The sequence below is a fragment of the Rhinolophus sinicus genome, linkage group LG01 (genome assembly GCF_036562045.2).
Source record: "Rhinolophus sinicus isolate RSC01 linkage group LG01, ASM3656204v1, whole genome shotgun sequence".
Lineage (NCBI taxonomy): Eukaryota > Metazoa > Chordata > Mammalia > Chiroptera > Rhinolophidae > Rhinolophus > Rhinolophus sinicus.
This window is the reverse complement of record NC_133751.1, coordinates 201,167,743-201,184,616: the sequence shown is the minus strand read 5'-3', so window position 1 is coordinate 201,184,616 and position 16,874 is coordinate 201,167,743. Positions and strand designations below refer to the sequence as shown.

The following is a 16,874-nucleotide window of genomic DNA, read 5'->3' as shown; positions in this document are numbered from 1 at the left end:
TGAAGAATTAAGGAGGGCAAGAGGCCTGAGGTCTGAGCAGGTGATTTCTGAGCAGAGACCTGACTAATGAGAGGGGACGTCATCCATGGAAGGGTGCTGAGTCAGAGGGAACAGCCCATGCAAAGTGATGAAGGGATTCTAGGGGGTGAAGTTTTTGATGTTTTAGAGTGGCTTTTATGCACAGGGAAGACTATCTGAAATTATCTTTGGTGTTTGTTCCCTTGCAAGAATTAAACTTATAAATTATAGTGATTCTCAAATCACTATACCTTGTTAAACATCCCAGTATGTACTGGTTTAGCCCTGTCTTTCACTCAAATGCCTGTAGCCCCCCCTGCCATGAGAACTTAAACTCATCAATCAAAAATCAACTACTAAACATTTTAATTGGAATCATAAGTCTGATTCTTCCAGAACGGGTCTCCCACAACACACACATAATGGCCACCACATATTACCACATATTACGTTTCCTATCTACTGTGTTGACTTGAATATCTGTCTTGCTTGAATATCTTCTCCCAGGCCCTTTGGGTGTCTGTCACCACTTTGGTAGGATAAGGAAATATTATTCATGATTAGTGTGGTTACTTTATTTCCTGGAGGAGACTAACTTTCGGCAGGAAGGAAGAAAGAACCCAGGCAAAGTTTTAATGGTGTTTTTTCCATTTACATTCCTACCAATCATTCATTTAGTTTTACCCCTTGGTTATAACATCAATAAAAGAACAAAAGACACGGGGAGGGTGATTTGTGTAAACCTTAGGCATCCAGTTCAGACTATTACATATAGATCAATATTAATGATTTATCTGACAACGGCATGTAAGACACTGCTCTGTCAGGGCCTAGGAAGTGACACTGCTCTGTCAGGGCCCAGGAAATGACTCACTGGTGTTTAAGAGCCCCTTAAACCATCATGGGATGTTCATGGGCTTTGCCTCTGCCTCTCTTCTCCCACAGCTGGCCTCAGTTGGCAGTCAATGATGGCACTCCTGAAACGTCCAACTGGCAACTCCCCTGAAGGCGACAGTAATACCAGGCCTGGTCCCACACCAAAACAACAGGTGCTGAACTACAGCTCAGCAGCTTCCCAGCAGCTGATCCACTGGCCACCTGCAGCTAAGGATGCTGCTCAGTAGTCCTGTAATCCCCTCATCCCAGCCCTGCCTCTCTCTCCCTTCCCTCCCACATTCCTCCACTGTTCAATTTCACCTCCAGTCATACCGACTCATAGACATGCCAATATGTGCATACTACTTGACAGGTCTAGCCAATACATATGTTTATTTAAATTAATAGTTCTGTGTTTCCCATATTTAAAAAATCTTTAAAGCTCTGGAACAAAAGCAATGATCTAGTGACTGAACCTTGACTAGTGTCCCGCAGTGTGTGTGGGGGATATTGACAGCTCTGTTCTCTTGGGCCACCTCAGGCGTGCAGGGCTTCAGCATCTCCACTGCTGAATGCCAACAGGACCCCCAAACCATTAGGACAATCCCAGACACCCCACACAGGGCAACTGTGGATTAGCTTCTTAGATCGAAATCCTGCTAAGTGTGCACACAGTAGTAGAGCATTTAACAGCAGGTGAGATTCATCTTTGCTTATAGGTTTAATTTATTAGATTTATTGGATAAAAACAAATGAAGTGCATGGGAAGATTTGCGTATTATCGACAATTGCGGTTCTTAAGAAGAAATTGTTTATATTATTACATACAGTTTAAAGTGTTTAATTAAATTTCTAAATGGAACCAAACATTAATTAAAGAAGCCATTAAAAGTAATCTTTTAACAATCTGCTTTAGTTAGGGAGACATATTGAAGTCTTTATAGGTGAAATGAAATTTGCTTTAAGATACCACAACAGGAAAAATATGAAAATATGAGGAGACTTGATGAAATTAAATGGTCAAAATATTAGTTATTGTTGAAGCTAAGTATGTTTACAATTCCCCCAAAAAAAAAATGTAAAGAAGGTGTTTGTTAAAGTTTTCTCCAAGGAACTTTGAAGTTCACGGAATCCTGCATTCTTTTCATAGTCTTTCAAGTCTGGTAAGGGACACACACCTCTTACAGATATCTATCTAATTGGCTCCTGGCTATTTTTCATGGTTTTGTGTGATTCTATGGTCACAGTTCTAAGGTCTTTCTCATTACAGGATTCATACCTCTATCCTTTAAACCACACCACCTCTAAGAAGTTATCATTTGTAATTGGTTATCTTTTTCATAAATGTACTTTTCTAGCCGTATTGTAGAACCTTTGAAGGCAGGATTTAAAAAAATAAAAATTCTTAGCCCCTCCAGCCCAAGCATAACCACACAGAGGCTGTAGGTTACAGGTGAATGTTTACGGTATTTGCTTTATATCTATCTCTGTTTATCTAGTTGTATGTATTTTCTTACGTGTTATTTTTCCTTCATGTTAAATATATTCTTGATGATGTTGTGCATATTGCCTTAGGCATAATGTTATGTTTAAGGATTTCGGCTCAGAAATTTGACTCCCTGTGTGATTTTGTGTGAATTATTTAACTTTTCTAATCCTAAGTTTGCTCATTTGTAAAATGGGTCAATGATAGTACTGACCTCACAGGGTTGCAGCGAGGATCAATTAATATGTGGGAGAAAAGAAAATAAGTGCTCTATTGTAAATATTAGCTATTATTTTTAGCCAAAAAGTGATCTGTAACACTCCTCTTAAAAATAATTCACTCTCCCTCATTCCAAATTTAGAGCTTTCATTTTAAAGTATGTTTTAAACCTAATATCACATGAAAATATTTTATTCTGGAATTTTGAAATAGCTTTTTTTTCCTGGTGTTTGGATTTTTAGTTCATGATCATTTCACTCATCTTCTCATATCCATGTATTAGCTGCCGTCTCCTAGACTGTTTTGAGGCATGTAAGAAAGATAGGACTGAAAATAAGTGCCTCCACTTTCTGTCTATAATTTAGACTCGCACGGCATGTAATTGAAGCTCAGGCAAATCATTTCTCTTGTAACGTCGTTGATTTATTTTTGGAAATCTCAGATTCAAGTGCTAATGACAGTCTTTCAAACTAATAATTCAGAAAGACAAGTTTTTGTATATAAATCCCAGAAAGATGTAAAATGTTGTAATATGATTATAATTGTGTAGAAAATACCTGTGCATAACAATTTCTGTTCCAAATTATCTCCAAAGGATTAATAGTTCTGTTACTCAAATAACAGAAATAAGGGCAACTTTTTTCTGTCAACATTTTACGTCTTGTATTTTCCAAAGTTTCTTTCATAACCATCATGTTTCCCCGAAAATAAGACCTAGCCGGACCATCAGCTCTAATGCGTCTTTTGGAGTAAAAATTAATATAAGACCCAGTATTATATTATATTATATTATACCTGGTATTATATTATATTGTATTATATTATAATTGTTATATTTATTATATTAGGTAAGACCTGGTCTTATATTATATTATATCATATTATCTTATATTATATAAGACCCAGTCTTACATTATATTAAAATAATACCGGGTCTTATGTTAATTTTTGCTCCAAAAGACGTATTAGAGCTGATGGTCCAGCTAGGTCTTTTTTGGGGGGAAACACAGCATTTCCCACTTTAAAATGAAAAACATACTGGCATGTTGTTTTTTCAAACTCGTCTCTCTGGAGGGCTTTGTTTTCAAAGTTAATATGGAATTTACATAAGCTTTTTGGCTACACAGGTATTCCGATATCTTTAAGTCCTTATTTCCTCATCACAGGTGTGTGGTTATCTAACTACCCAACAAAACTACCACTGGAGTCTTGCTTCACAGAGAATTTACTGGGTGGGAGTTGTGATTCCAGTAAGAATTAATATTAACATATTAATGTGCTTAACATTATATGTGTCTCAACTTCTTTCTGTTTAAAATGAGGGGATAGGGTAGGGTATGAAATGAACACAGAAAGTTTCATGTAGCTCTAAAATATTCTCAATTAAAAAATTTTAATACCGAGAAATTTTCCTAGTGCTTTTTAAAAGTAGGTATTGGGGTAACCTAGGGAAGTGGCAGCCGTCTTTGTTAGGTCGAGCAGAGTGCTGTCGATTCTGTTTTGACTTAAGTCAGAAGGAAGCTATCAGCAGGAACAGTGGTCTTCAGTCTCAGCTTCTGAAAGTTCTGGCTAGAATTGCAAAATAAAACGCAGAGCTAATGCTGAAAAACAGTCTGTTTTTTGCAAAAAAAGATTTTTGCACTGTAGATGTTTTTTGAACTGTTATTCTAAAATCGCTATGGTTGTGTTGAGTTGCAAAACCGACTTAGATCAAGGATTGCGTGGGAGATACGAGCTCAGGGCTGCTGCCTTTGTTTGGTGGGTACCAGTTGACTCCATCAGTTCATGGGATTTTTCATGGTAGTTTTGGAATAGCATATTTTATAAAATGTCTTTATTGTTTTATTCAGGTTATACTGGAGAGCTTTGCCAGTCCAAGATTGATTATTGTATCCTAGACCCATGCAGAAATGGAGCAACATGCATTTCTAATCTCAGTGGATTCACGTGCCAGTGTCCAGAAGGTAAGTATTATTACCACAGGAATACATTTTGTTTTCCAGTTTAAATCATAAACTAATTTGGTAAGTTTTATACTTTAAGTACTGAAAGACACTACACAAGAGAACTTTCTATTTTGTTCCATTTATAAAACAAAGGATCAAATAGTTTTCTTTCTTTTTAAATAATTGTTCTGTGCTAGAATGGCTTAAAAATTATGTTTGAATATTAGACAATCTAGGAATTTTTGTGATTTTTATTTATACATTGAAAATGAATAACTACAACACAATGGAATTTCTTTCTAATGGTGAATTTCACTTGTTGAGATTCCTATTTTGTTAAATTATTTGGTTTTTGATACCAGTTCACATACAAAAAATTTCAGCATAAAGTTCACCTGCTTTTGTTTTTAAATCAGCTTTATAACATCTCAGGAACTTCAAGTCACCTGGAAAGCCACATCATTAGAGCCACTTTTATGTGTAAAAATAGTTTTATGTTAGAGTGGTTTCACCTGAAGGAGCCGGTGGGCAGTCACAGCTATCGTGCTGGTGTTCAAGGACTGATTTTGGACTTGGAGAGGTTTCGTTCCCATTTCTGCTTTGATGGATGTTATGGGAGGAGTAACTTAAAACCTTTGATGTTGTAAGAATAACATGATATTAGAGTTTTCTTCTTCCTTAAAGCCAGCTTGTAAGGTCTTGGTCCACAGAAGTGCCATTGACAACTACATAGAATAGAGTGGCATCCTCTGCAGAGGTTAAATGTAGAGTTTGAGTGTGGAAGGAAACATCCCTGTACACAAATTCACCCTAAGCTGCTCCTGGCTGCAAGGCCGGAGGAGGGCAGTCGCACCCCATGATTGTTGATAAAAGGCCATTGATGCCCAGGTAACCCAGGGTTGCCAGGAGCAGCGCCTGCTATGGGCAATGCCTCATACTCTTTAATATTTTGGAGACCTGAACGTCAGCTAACGGAGTGAATCCTGTCTCTGGGTCCTGCTCACCTGGGTAGTGGTGGGGGCGGAATGGCTGAGGCCAGCCTAGTTACAGTCCTCTCTAGCTGTGTGTGCTTGCAATGAATATGGTTACCATGACGATGGAATTAAACACGCTGGATGGACCCCACTCCTCACCCTCCACTTGAGTCTCTTAAACAGATGGAAAACTTGAGAGCATTGGAAGGGTGGATGACTGCACAAGCAGTACCAATCGTCACTTGCCTATAGCATTTCTCAGATTTTCACAGCTTTGCCACACCTGGGTTAGACATTACCACCTAATTCGGCTGTACGTACACACAACAGTGGGCTTCAGGGTCATAGGGTAATTGACTGCTGGCAAATCGTCAATTCCCTTCCCCACCCAATTCTTCTTTCCCTTTTCTAGTAAATGTGGGAGGTGATGATACTGCTACCTTCACAGGACCGTTGTGGGATCAGATGGAATTTCTGTGGAAGCACTTGGAAAACTCCAGAGTGCTTTAGTAGTATTGCTTTGATAGTAGCTACTTCCTCAATAATTATTAACTGCTTTATCATTATGGTTTTCCTAATAATTATTACTATTAAACCATTGATAAATTTTAATGACAATTTAAAATTTTCATTCTGGAGCAGTATAGATTGGAGAGAGACAAGAGTGGGAATGAGGAGAAAAGTTTGGGGACTGTCGTAGCAGTCTGGGAAATAAATGTTGACTGCTAGGAGGAGAAGGTAGCATCTGAGAAGGAGGGAAGCTGACGGGTTTGAGAGAACTTGGGAGGTAAAATGGAGGGGGTTGGGAGGCAGATGGGATATGGAGTGTGAGGCAGGGTGAGGTGGCAAGTTGGTGGCTTCTGTCACTTTGTCATTGGTTGTGTCATTCCTGGAGAGAAAGCAATGTGGAGGAGATGTATTTTATTCTGGACACGTTGAGTCTGAGGAGTCCTTGTGACATTCAAGTGGAGATGTCAGCTGGGCAGTTGCTATATGAGGCTTGAAGTGGGAGGAAAAATCTGCGCTAAGTTTTAACAGAGACTTAGTTTATAGCTTGTAATTCACACCCGAGCATCTAGGGCATTGTGTAGGGACCTTCTCCTTTACCGAACGGCTTCTCAGCTCTTCCACGCTGTCTAGATAAAGCCTAGAGAAAACATGGTGATTCTAGAATTGAAAGGGTGAAGACCAATTTCCCAGCAGTCTTTGTATGAAGACGTTCATTCACAGGTTCACCTTCATTGAAACTGACCAGGGAAAGGGGGCTTTTGTTATCATTCTGAGGGGTTCATGGCAATGTTTGGAAACCTCTTAGCAGGAGCACATCACTGGTGACCCGTCTTTTTAAAGCGGCCCCTTCCACTGGCCTGTTCATAAGATGGTGGTTGTAGAAACTATTTATAGAGCACTTTGCACTTTAAAAAGAGCCCGTGTCTCCAGGACCCTTCTCCTGGCAGCCACACTGTGAAAACACATCTAAAAAGTGTCTCAAGTTCACAGAGTGTTTTGGAGTTCTCAGCCAGCACTCGACCCTTCTGTAATTTCTTTTTCCCCCCTAGTGATGAACATTTCGGCACGTTTGCTTTATATGTGTGTACTTACATATATAATTTCTTTTTGGGGGGAAAGTAATTTGAAAGTAAGTTATAGACATCATAATACTTCATCCCCAAATAAGTCAGTTTGTGTTTTCTGAGAATAAGGGCGTGCTCTTTATTGGCTACAATACCATTATCACACCTAAGAAAATTATGAATTATTTCCTAGTATTATTTACCAGATGCCCCCTTTTTATTTACTCCTTTGTTTGTGTTGATGCTGTCTGCCTTGCTTCGCTGTGTTATCCTTTGAGGACAGGAAATGTATTCATCTTTTCTCTCTCACCTGCTCCCAGTGCCCTATCCATGGAGCACATACCTCCATATTTTATACTAGTAGGAGCTTAGTAAATATCTTTTAAATAAATTAATTTTAAAAGTCAACACTTACGTATCATTCACCGTATCTGCTCATCCACTTGATCCTCACAAAATCCCATGAAGCAGATACTGTCAATATTTCCATTTAACACACTGGAAAACTGAGGCACATGAGAATTAAATAACTTGCCTGAGATCATATAGCTAGATATTTAAACGCAGGCCACTCTTGGCATTTTTAACCATTGTCTGATCCCACCTCTGAATATATTCTTCAAAATAAATTCTATTATGTTTATATTTAAAGATTATATTTGTAAGCATAGTAATGAGTAAAATAAATGCAAAGCTTGTTGGGTTCTCAAACTTTTACATGTACCTGATAAAAATTTTTAAGCCTGGAAAAAGTTAGAAAAAATTTTTTTTCCCGTAAGTACAGTGAAATCCTTTCACAATTCTTCCCAGTCCAGAAAGCTCTTAAAATTGGGTTTTCCCTCTGGATAGTGCTTTTGACACTGCACATTCATTTCCTTGCTTTTTTCCATCCTTTTTATGTTCATCCTGTTTCCTTCAAGGATTCTTTTCCATCTGACCTGGGCCAAGTCCTTAGAGGTTGAATTCCTTCCTGAGTACCTGTCTCTTTAACTCTTTTTTTTTCTTCTTTTTTAACCTCTTTAAAAGTTCAAAGTCGAGCAGGCCTGAGAGACAGAGGGTGCAATAATTATCATTTACTCTCTCCTTCAGGAAGCTGTCCATTCCTCTACACTTACGTCTTTATCCTTCATCACTGACTTCTGTCTTTTCTTTGAATTTCTACTTAACTTTCTCTACGTCCATATTTGAAAAGTGTAGTTGTGGCTTCTGGTTATAGTGGAGGTGATAAGAAACAAAAGTAAAAGTATCATGAGTGTTTTCTTATATTGACCTAACTGAATGATAACAACAAAAGTATTTTGTTCGATTGCCTCGGTATTTACTCTTTATATTGATACTGTCTTTGTGCTCGGTTCAGAACTTTGAGATACTTAAAATTTTAAACTAAAAGCATTTTAATTCTGAAGATGTCTGATTATATGTACTCACCATCATTGCCTGTTCTATGTCACTATGTATATATAGATACATGGATATATTTAAACACCTGTAGAAGTAAAATCTGGGTATTACTGTCTAGCCATCATCTTTGCTTTGGCATCTCAACTTTTATCTTTCCCACCCTGGGAATTTGAAGTCGAATAGCACGTAAATTAATAAGAAGTAAAAATAAATCAATAGAGATTAAAATATTCAGCAATAAAGCACATTTGTCAGTTCTGTGCTTGTGACCATTTACACCACACAGGGCACATCTCATGTCATCTGACCACCTTCCTGAAATCTACCTGCCATATAAGGCATATGCCCATCGGGGACAGACGTGAGAATATGAGGCTTCGTGCTACATTTCTCCCGTGTATTTTAAAAACATTAATGTCAAGACCTTTTCCAGTGCTACATCTTCTGATAGGATTATAGATACATAGAATTCATACTAACTGCTCTTGGACTACAATTTTGAAGGCAAGTATTGCAAGCAGGTAGGGGACTCATTTCTTTCAGTCCTGTCACTGTTGGAATGCCATGTTGGATTTTACTGTCAGACTTGGCAGATCTTCTAACTTGGAAATTCCATTGTTGAGTGTGGAGAGTTGGTGTCTTTCTCTGGCTTGGAGGTCAGTAGACCTGATTCTGGTTCTGATGACACGGTAGGAGAGTGGCGTGGTAACAAATGTGGGGTTTTAGGGCTACACTGCTTGGGTTTTGAAGTCTGGATCCATCCACAGCTCTTTGCTTCTCCAAGGCTCATTTTTCTTATTTAGCAAACAGGATGATACGATACACCCTTTTTAAATTGGCAAATCATTAAGTGCTGAATAAATGTTAGCTATGATGATGCTGATGAAGAAGAATTAGTCCTATCACCTTGGGTGAGACATGCAATTTTTATCTCTTTCAGCCATTGTTTCCTTGTGAAATGATGAGGGTTGACCATTGCTTTTAAAGGGCCCTTGTCATAAAAGTCTTTGATTCAAATATATCCGCTTAAGAGCCCCTTGCTGAGTCAATAAATCCATTTTGTTTATTTAAGTGATGTTTATAGAGAAAAGTTTCAACACCTCTGTGCGACTCTAAGGAAGGCCTGGGTTTAAAACTCAGTGTCGGGCCAAAGGCTCTGCAGGTTAAATCCCATTGCAACATGCTGCAAAGGTTTATCCAAACTATTTTTGTTTTTCTACAGTTTATAGTCTTGCGTAATCTAGCCATATAAATCCTTTTGTTCAACTCAAGTGTCAGTGGTAATGCTTTTCATCTTAAAGGGATTTACAGGCAATAGTCACGCATGTCATAAAAATTATCTCTGAGATTCATGTGTGTTGTTCAGAAACTGGGCATGTTACCCAAGAAGGATTTAGGAGTTATACAGTCCTAGGATTTGATTGTTTTCCTCCAGTATCCTGATTCTGGTGAAAGCCCTCTCAGGACTATGTAAAACAGCATATATTTATATAAGAAACGTGTAACATGTCCTCATAAAATTACCAGGCCTGAATAGAATACTGTTCTTATTCTTTTAAAATTTGCCGTTATCCCTAAATCACCACTTCATGTGGGACTTGTAGCAGCCGAGATCCTTGGTGTTCCAAGTGCCGTATGGTTTCACCTTTTGGAAACAAAGTAGGGTATTAAGGCTTATTAAGTGTGAGTAACATTTTCTATGTGTTTGGCACAAGCCGATGAATTTCTGATTTACAGCGGAGTCCATATTTCCTTTTGGTTCTTTTCTCTTTTTTTTTTTATTTTCATGTAGCCCAGTTTCTCTGAAATTGTTTAAATAACAATCCTGCAAGGAATTTTGTTTGCCTGCATCTCCCATTAGCAGGGGGAGCAGGTGCACTCGCTTTCAGGGACCGAGTGGGTCCTAACCCTCAGTAGGTCTCGTCCCTTTGGGAAGCAGTCTGATGCCCAGGTTAGTGCTGGCAGGTGGCAGCCAGAAGTTACAGCTTAATGACTGAATGAAGACAAACTAATGATGTCTTGGTGCTTTTCTTTTTTAAAAAGAGGTAGGATGTAACCAATGGGTAAACATAAATTCTGACTTCTTAAAGTATGTGCCCAAATCTGCACATGAAAATTCTTTAGAGCATCCTTAAAACTTTTGCGCTTTAAAAATTCATGTACATGTCTAACACTTCAACGGTTATTTCTCTCATAGTAATCACAGCAGTGTCAGCAATAACAGTAACTTCAGTGATCAAAGCTGCCTCTTGTCGAGTACCTACCACGAGTTAAGCACTGTACGTGGCCTGTGAATTTGCTATTCAGCCTAACCTAGCAGTTACCAGGTGGGGGTCAGGTAGATTGCTACTTGAGCTGGAATCTGTTTGATCATTTACTACCTGGTGACTGTGGGCAAGTCAACTTAAATTCTCTGTAGACTGAGGATTAGTACCAGCCTTTGAAGTTGGTACAAGGATTAACTGAGAATACAGTGGGTAGAACAGTGCCTGGCATGGAGTAAGTAAGGGATTAATAGCAATGGCACTCCTTAACCCCCACAGCAGCTGTACAAGGTAGACCCTGAGGCCCAGGATATATGCACAGGTGTGTCTGATTCTGGAGTCTGTGTTCTCCCTGCTGTACTGGTATCTCCTCTGGTCTGGTTCTACCTTGTGTAACAGCTATAGCGTTGGGTGCATGTCTGCTCTTCCTCATGGGCTCTCGGCTTGTTGAGGGCAGTAATGCTAAACGTTTTTGTAGTCCTTAGCGCACTTTGTGCTTAAGCACCTATGAGCCATTTGTTCAGTGCACGAATGAGCAAATATGCAAACTATAGCAATACTGTCGTTTCATGCGGGAGGAAACTGTAGCCAAGATGGGTGAACCAGTGTTCAGTAATGTAACCAGGTGACTCTCATTGGTTAGACTCGTTGTGAACTTAGTAATGCCAGTGGTGAGGGGAGCTCAGATCTCATCCGGTTGCTTTCAGTGTCCCATTCATGCATGGTATAGAGGTGACCCAGAGATGTGAGCAGAGATCAGACACAGAATTTGGGGGTCCTCTTCTCCAGCTCTCTTCTTTCCCAGGACCCTCCTTCATGCCTCATGGTGTGTCTATCCCAGTCTCCTTCCCAGGGTTGCTTGGGACGGAAAGAGCAGGTTTAATACTAGCATCTTGGCCTCCCCATCGTCACAGCTGAGGCTGCTGAAGGGTGGAGCTCCCCAAACACGAAACTCACCCCATGCTGGCTGCTGCCTCCATGTTTTGACTCTCCTCCCAAATCTGCCTGCTTTTGTTCACTTTCCAGAGACTTGAGGTTGTTGTTTTTTTTCCGGTTTGTTTTTGGTCTGGAATTTTCAAATGTTATTTGTGGAACGATCTGTTGGTTAAAAGCTTATTTTTCTATACCAGTAGCAGAGTGTCCACACAATTGTTCTAAAAGCAACACAGATCCTTTACAAGAGAAATACACATATCCTAGAAGTAAATATAATTTTTAGTTTTCCCTGTAGCAGAATTTATCTCCTTATACATACCCCTCTTTAGACCACAACAATTGGAGGCAGTGAGAGTGAAAATTTGTGTCTGATTTGGACCAAAATACCGTGAGGTACAGGCCTGGGTCCCAGTCTTTGCTCTTCAGATCTAGGCTCTGACTCCTATAAGGATCTTAAAGTAGGACTCACAGAGAGACCCAGGCCTGGAGAAACTGAACAAACGTAAATCTGTGAAAGTAAAAGAATGCTTTGCTAATTATTTTAGCATATTTAGTTTTGGTTAAATAACCCTTTCTTTGACTTGGTTTTTCCAACCAATTTCTCATCTCATGACCTAATATCATATCTATAAAAGGCTGCTGAAGATAGATACTTACGGCTGCTCCTTACTTAATACAGCTCACTGCCCTTCTTTTCAATTGCCCCAATTATATTTGATTGCGATTGCAATTTATACGAAGAATTTGTCATTTTTAGAGTCCCTTCCTCACTTTCCACTAAGAGCCTGCACTTAGCAGCTCTCTGGTCACTGTGAAGCAGGACATCACATGCAGTCATTGTCCACAATCACTGCACTTGACCGTGACCCTCTTTTCAGTTACAGCCTCGGGCTTGAAATAACATTCTGAGTATATAGTACATATTCAGTCGCTAGCATATATATTCAGAAGGTGCCAAAAAAATGTATACACATTTTAAGAAAGGAAAAAACTCTTATTAAAATTACGCTGATGGTAACCACTTTGAGCACCTCTTGTCAAACGTGACTTGTATTCATCTTTTGTTATCGGTTTATATTGAGCATGACAATTTTAATACAGTTTTTTCCTTTCTTAAAATATGTATACAGTTTTTGGCACCCTCGGTATATATTTATCATTTCCCCCTAGTCATCAAAGAAATCTGTGCTCAGATGAGCTCAAAGGAAAAAAATACCCATAATTCTGCCTCCAAGAGAGAGCACCTTAACTGTTTTTAAATGCACTTTTTAGAAAACCAAAATTAGGCATTCTCTTTTGTAATGAGCTTCTCAAACTGAGCAATGTGTTCCAATTATTCTCCTATATTGTTAATTATTTTTCTAAAGACTTGTTATTAATAGCTGTATGCTATTCCATCATATGAATGAAGCATGATGACTTAATAAAAGACTGAATCATTCATATACCATCACCTGCCTGTGGCAGTTACTGTGCTTGTCACAAGGGATCTAGGAGTGAACAGGCAGATGTGGCTGTGGCCTCATGGGTCTTAAGGAATAGTGGGCATGAGAGACGCCATGATCAGGGATATGGCAGGGCTCTGCTGGGGCGATCGGGTCGTTGAGAAGGGGTACCCCCTCACCCACACTGCGGGCTGGAAGGAAAGTCAGCAAGCGTTCCTAGGGAAGTGATGCTTGAACTGAGACCGGAAGGAGAAGCAGCCCCAAGATGAGTAAGTTATGACCCTGTGCAGGCAGACAGCAGTCACCCGGGAAGGGAGAGTCAATAGCATGTGTGAAGGCAAGAGAGAGAAGAAGTTAACTGAGCTGTAATGCAGACTGTGATGGAGGGAACAGACAGGCTAGAGATAGAAGAAGGAGCCAACTCCCACAGGCCTTCAACAATGAACAGTTGGAGCAGGGGAAGGGCAGAACTTTAGCGTTTGGGAGAAATTACTGTGGCTAATGGGGGAAGAATGGATTGGAGGAGGACACAAGTCAGCGAAACTGTTAGGACTCAGTACTTTGGTTGAGCTCTACTGGGGGAATGAATCCAGGGGGTGACGATGGAGCTAGAGAAGTGGACAGATTGGCTGTAAGAGGAGGAGAAGGTCCACGGAGGACAAGCCATCCTTCAGAAAGTTTCAGGCAACCTCATGTCTGGGGGTGAGCAACTCTGAGAGGGGAGGTGAGAAGTTGCATTTGGGACATGAATTTAATGAATCCATAGAATATTCAGAGGAGACGTTGAATAGACAATGGAATAAATGAACCTGAAGCGTGGGAGAGAGAACTAGGCTGGAGAGGTGGATTTGAGAGACTCCCACATACAGATCCTAATTTTAGCCGTGGGCATGTGTGAGGCCAACCCAGGAAAAAACATAGTGTGGGAAAGAAGAGCGGCCAGGACAAAAGGAGGGATGACACGTTTTAAGGATTGCTGAGGAAATGGTTTCTGTAAAGGGGGCATCTAGGTTTGCCTGTTTTCATTCTTTTTCTTTTTCCACTTTTTTTTTTTTTTTAAATCATGCTGCAGAGAACATTTTGTAATTATATCTTTTATGCATTTGTTCATCTACTTCCTCAGGACAGACTCCTAGAACTAGAACTGCTGGTTTAAAGGACTTACGAGTTGTATGTAACTTTTATAATTCTGGAAATCTTGGGGTACATTTGCAGAGGTAAGACCCAGCTGAAGAAACCCCAAGCAATGAGGAAAAAACCCAACATCTCATCTTCTACTTGAAGTCTTTGAGAATTTCAAAAGGGTGTGAATTATATCTAGTTGATGGACACACTTGTGAAAGCCTCTTCCTTTTGGTCCTATCCCTTTCCTCAGAGTTTCTATTTTTCCCCCCTTACTCTTATCCATGTATTTATTTTCTAATTTATTTATTTATTTTGTATCAGGAGGCTTGACTAGGCTAACGTGGCCGCATTTTGTTTTTCATTCAAGATGACTTTTATGGCATCTCTGTATCCATTAAAAATCTTGATTTTTAAGAAACAGACAACCCAACTCAAATAGATTAACAAGAAAAAAAGGGGAGTGGGGGCATACTGGCTCCTGTAACAAATACACAGGATGAACTCAGGCTTGCCTTGATCTAGGGGCTCAAATGTCACCCAGCAGCCTTCTCTCCGCCTTCCTGTGTTGGCTCCATTTTCAGGATGGCTGGGACAGAGTTTTTCTTCTCCCAACAAATCAAAAGCCATGGGGCTGACTTGGATCGTTTGGAACTGAGACATTTGTCCACCACTGAACCTCTCATTGTGGCCATTGTATGGAATGCTTTAACTAGCGAGGCCTCAGACACAAGGTCAGCCTTGGAGCTGACAGATGGCGTCGAGTCCATCCAAAGTATAAGGTCTGAGTAAAGAGGCATGTTGGTTTCTAGAGAAAAATCAGTTGTACGTAGTTGTCAAAAGAAAGGACAATAGAATTTAGGGGCCCAAAATAGTAAATGAATAGTGTAGCAGTGGAGTGCAATTATACTGGGCACAAAGATATTGTGTTGGTTGGAGACTAAAGACAGTTATGAAACTTTAATAATAGTTTATGCATTTTCTTCCTCAGGACCAAATAAAAGAAACCCTGTGGCTATCAGTCGAGAAAAAACCAAAACACCAAACAAACCAAACTGTGTAAAGGAAAGGTGTATTCTCCTTAGAAATGCCTGATGGCAGGCCACACACAAGGCCAATTAAGTTAGCATCTCGAGGTGGGAACCAGGCATTCAATTTTTTAAAGCTTTCCAGGTGGTTCCAGCATGCAGCCAGGACTGAGAACCACTGTGCTTGAAGAACACAGCACTCTCTCAGGGATCAATTCCATAGAGCTGACCAAGAAATCTTCTGTGAAGTAGTTATTGCCAATAGAAGCTTTGACCTCCACAAGAAAGGGGCAAATGGCCCTGTTCCCTGGGAGGTCTCAATATGTATATGGAAGTGGAAACTGCATTGTGCTAGGTGTTTCCACACATCAGCATATTTAAAATCCATGAAAATGAGGTTGTTGTTGTTTTGAATGCAGTTGAAGAAACTGAGGCATAGAATTCCAGTCATTGGGGAGGGACAGATCTGTGTTGAATTTCACTTCTGTCAATTATCATTTGTCAAGTTACTTAACCGTTTCATGATATGCCCAAGATAGTGCCCGTCTCAGGGAATTGTAGGCTCTTATATTTCAGGTACTCAGTGCTTATGTCACCCTTCCATTTCCCATTTCTTAGTTCATATTTTCTCCAGACTCAGAATTTTCACAATGAGTTGAAACATTCAGATCTTTCTTATATGTATAAGGCAATCCTCCAATGATCTTACAGGGCACATTTTTGTTGTTGTTTGTGTCAGAGGGACCAGTTATGGGGTTTGCCCGAGAGTTCCAGCCTCTTGGACTCCCAGGTCCCAGTCATGTCTGGACTCCTACGGTAGCTTTCTGACATCCTTTCTGAGTCACTCTTGTCCCCTGCAGTCTGTTTCCCACCCAGGAGCTAAAGTGATCCTTATAAAATGTAGACCCCTATGTTTTCATTCCCTGACTCTCAAACCTCGGGTGATTTCCCACCCGAGTGTGGTCCAGGGCCAACGTACTGATACCCTGGTTACCTCTGCAGCCTCACCCCTTCCTATCCTCTGCTTCTCCCTCCTTGCAGCCACTGGCCTCTTTTCTTCACTGGTCTTTAAACGTAAGACAGACCTGGGAATTGTCCGCCAGGGGGCGCCACTCACTTTAGAACACAGTGCTGTGTACTTGGGGCATTTGGACCTGATGATCTCTTTGCTGGAAACCTTCTTCCTCCAGACCTGACTGTGGCTCTCCCCCTCCTGTCACGACTATTTAAGACAGTCTCCATTATTCTCTGCCTGTTACCTGCTTCAGTAGCATGCAGCACTAGTTGATGATATCTGTTTACTTACCTTTCTATTGTCTGTTTCCCTCACTAAGGTCTTGAAGCAGTCCCCAGTACATGGTTAGTCTCTATTACTATAGGTTAGATAAATGAATGCCCAAAGGCAAACACAGAACTTTCTGACTAAACCTCTAAATTTCCATTGTTAAGAACCCATTATTTTTGCTCAGATAATTCATCTACTTTAAATAAGTTTTATCTCTTCTGATTTTTATCTATTTAGTCTAAACTGGGGAAAAGTTGATTTAATATTCCTCCGACTATTTCCTAGTTATTTTTCATGTTC

General features: G+C 40.0%; 1 protein-coding gene across 1 annotated transcript in view; it reads left to right on the top strand.

The window, feature by feature from the left end:
- DNER (delta/notch like EGF repeat containing) overlaps window positions 1–16,874 on the top strand; it is a 273,668-nt gene that overhangs the window by 187,476 nt on the left and 69,318 nt on the right. Inside the window, exon 7 of the mRNA XM_019737353.2 lies at window positions 4,450–4,563. Within this exon, the coding sequence (XP_019592912.2) occupies window positions 4,450–4,563 (114 nt within the window). The remainder of the gene's footprint in view (window positions 1–4,449; window positions 4,564–16,874) is intronic.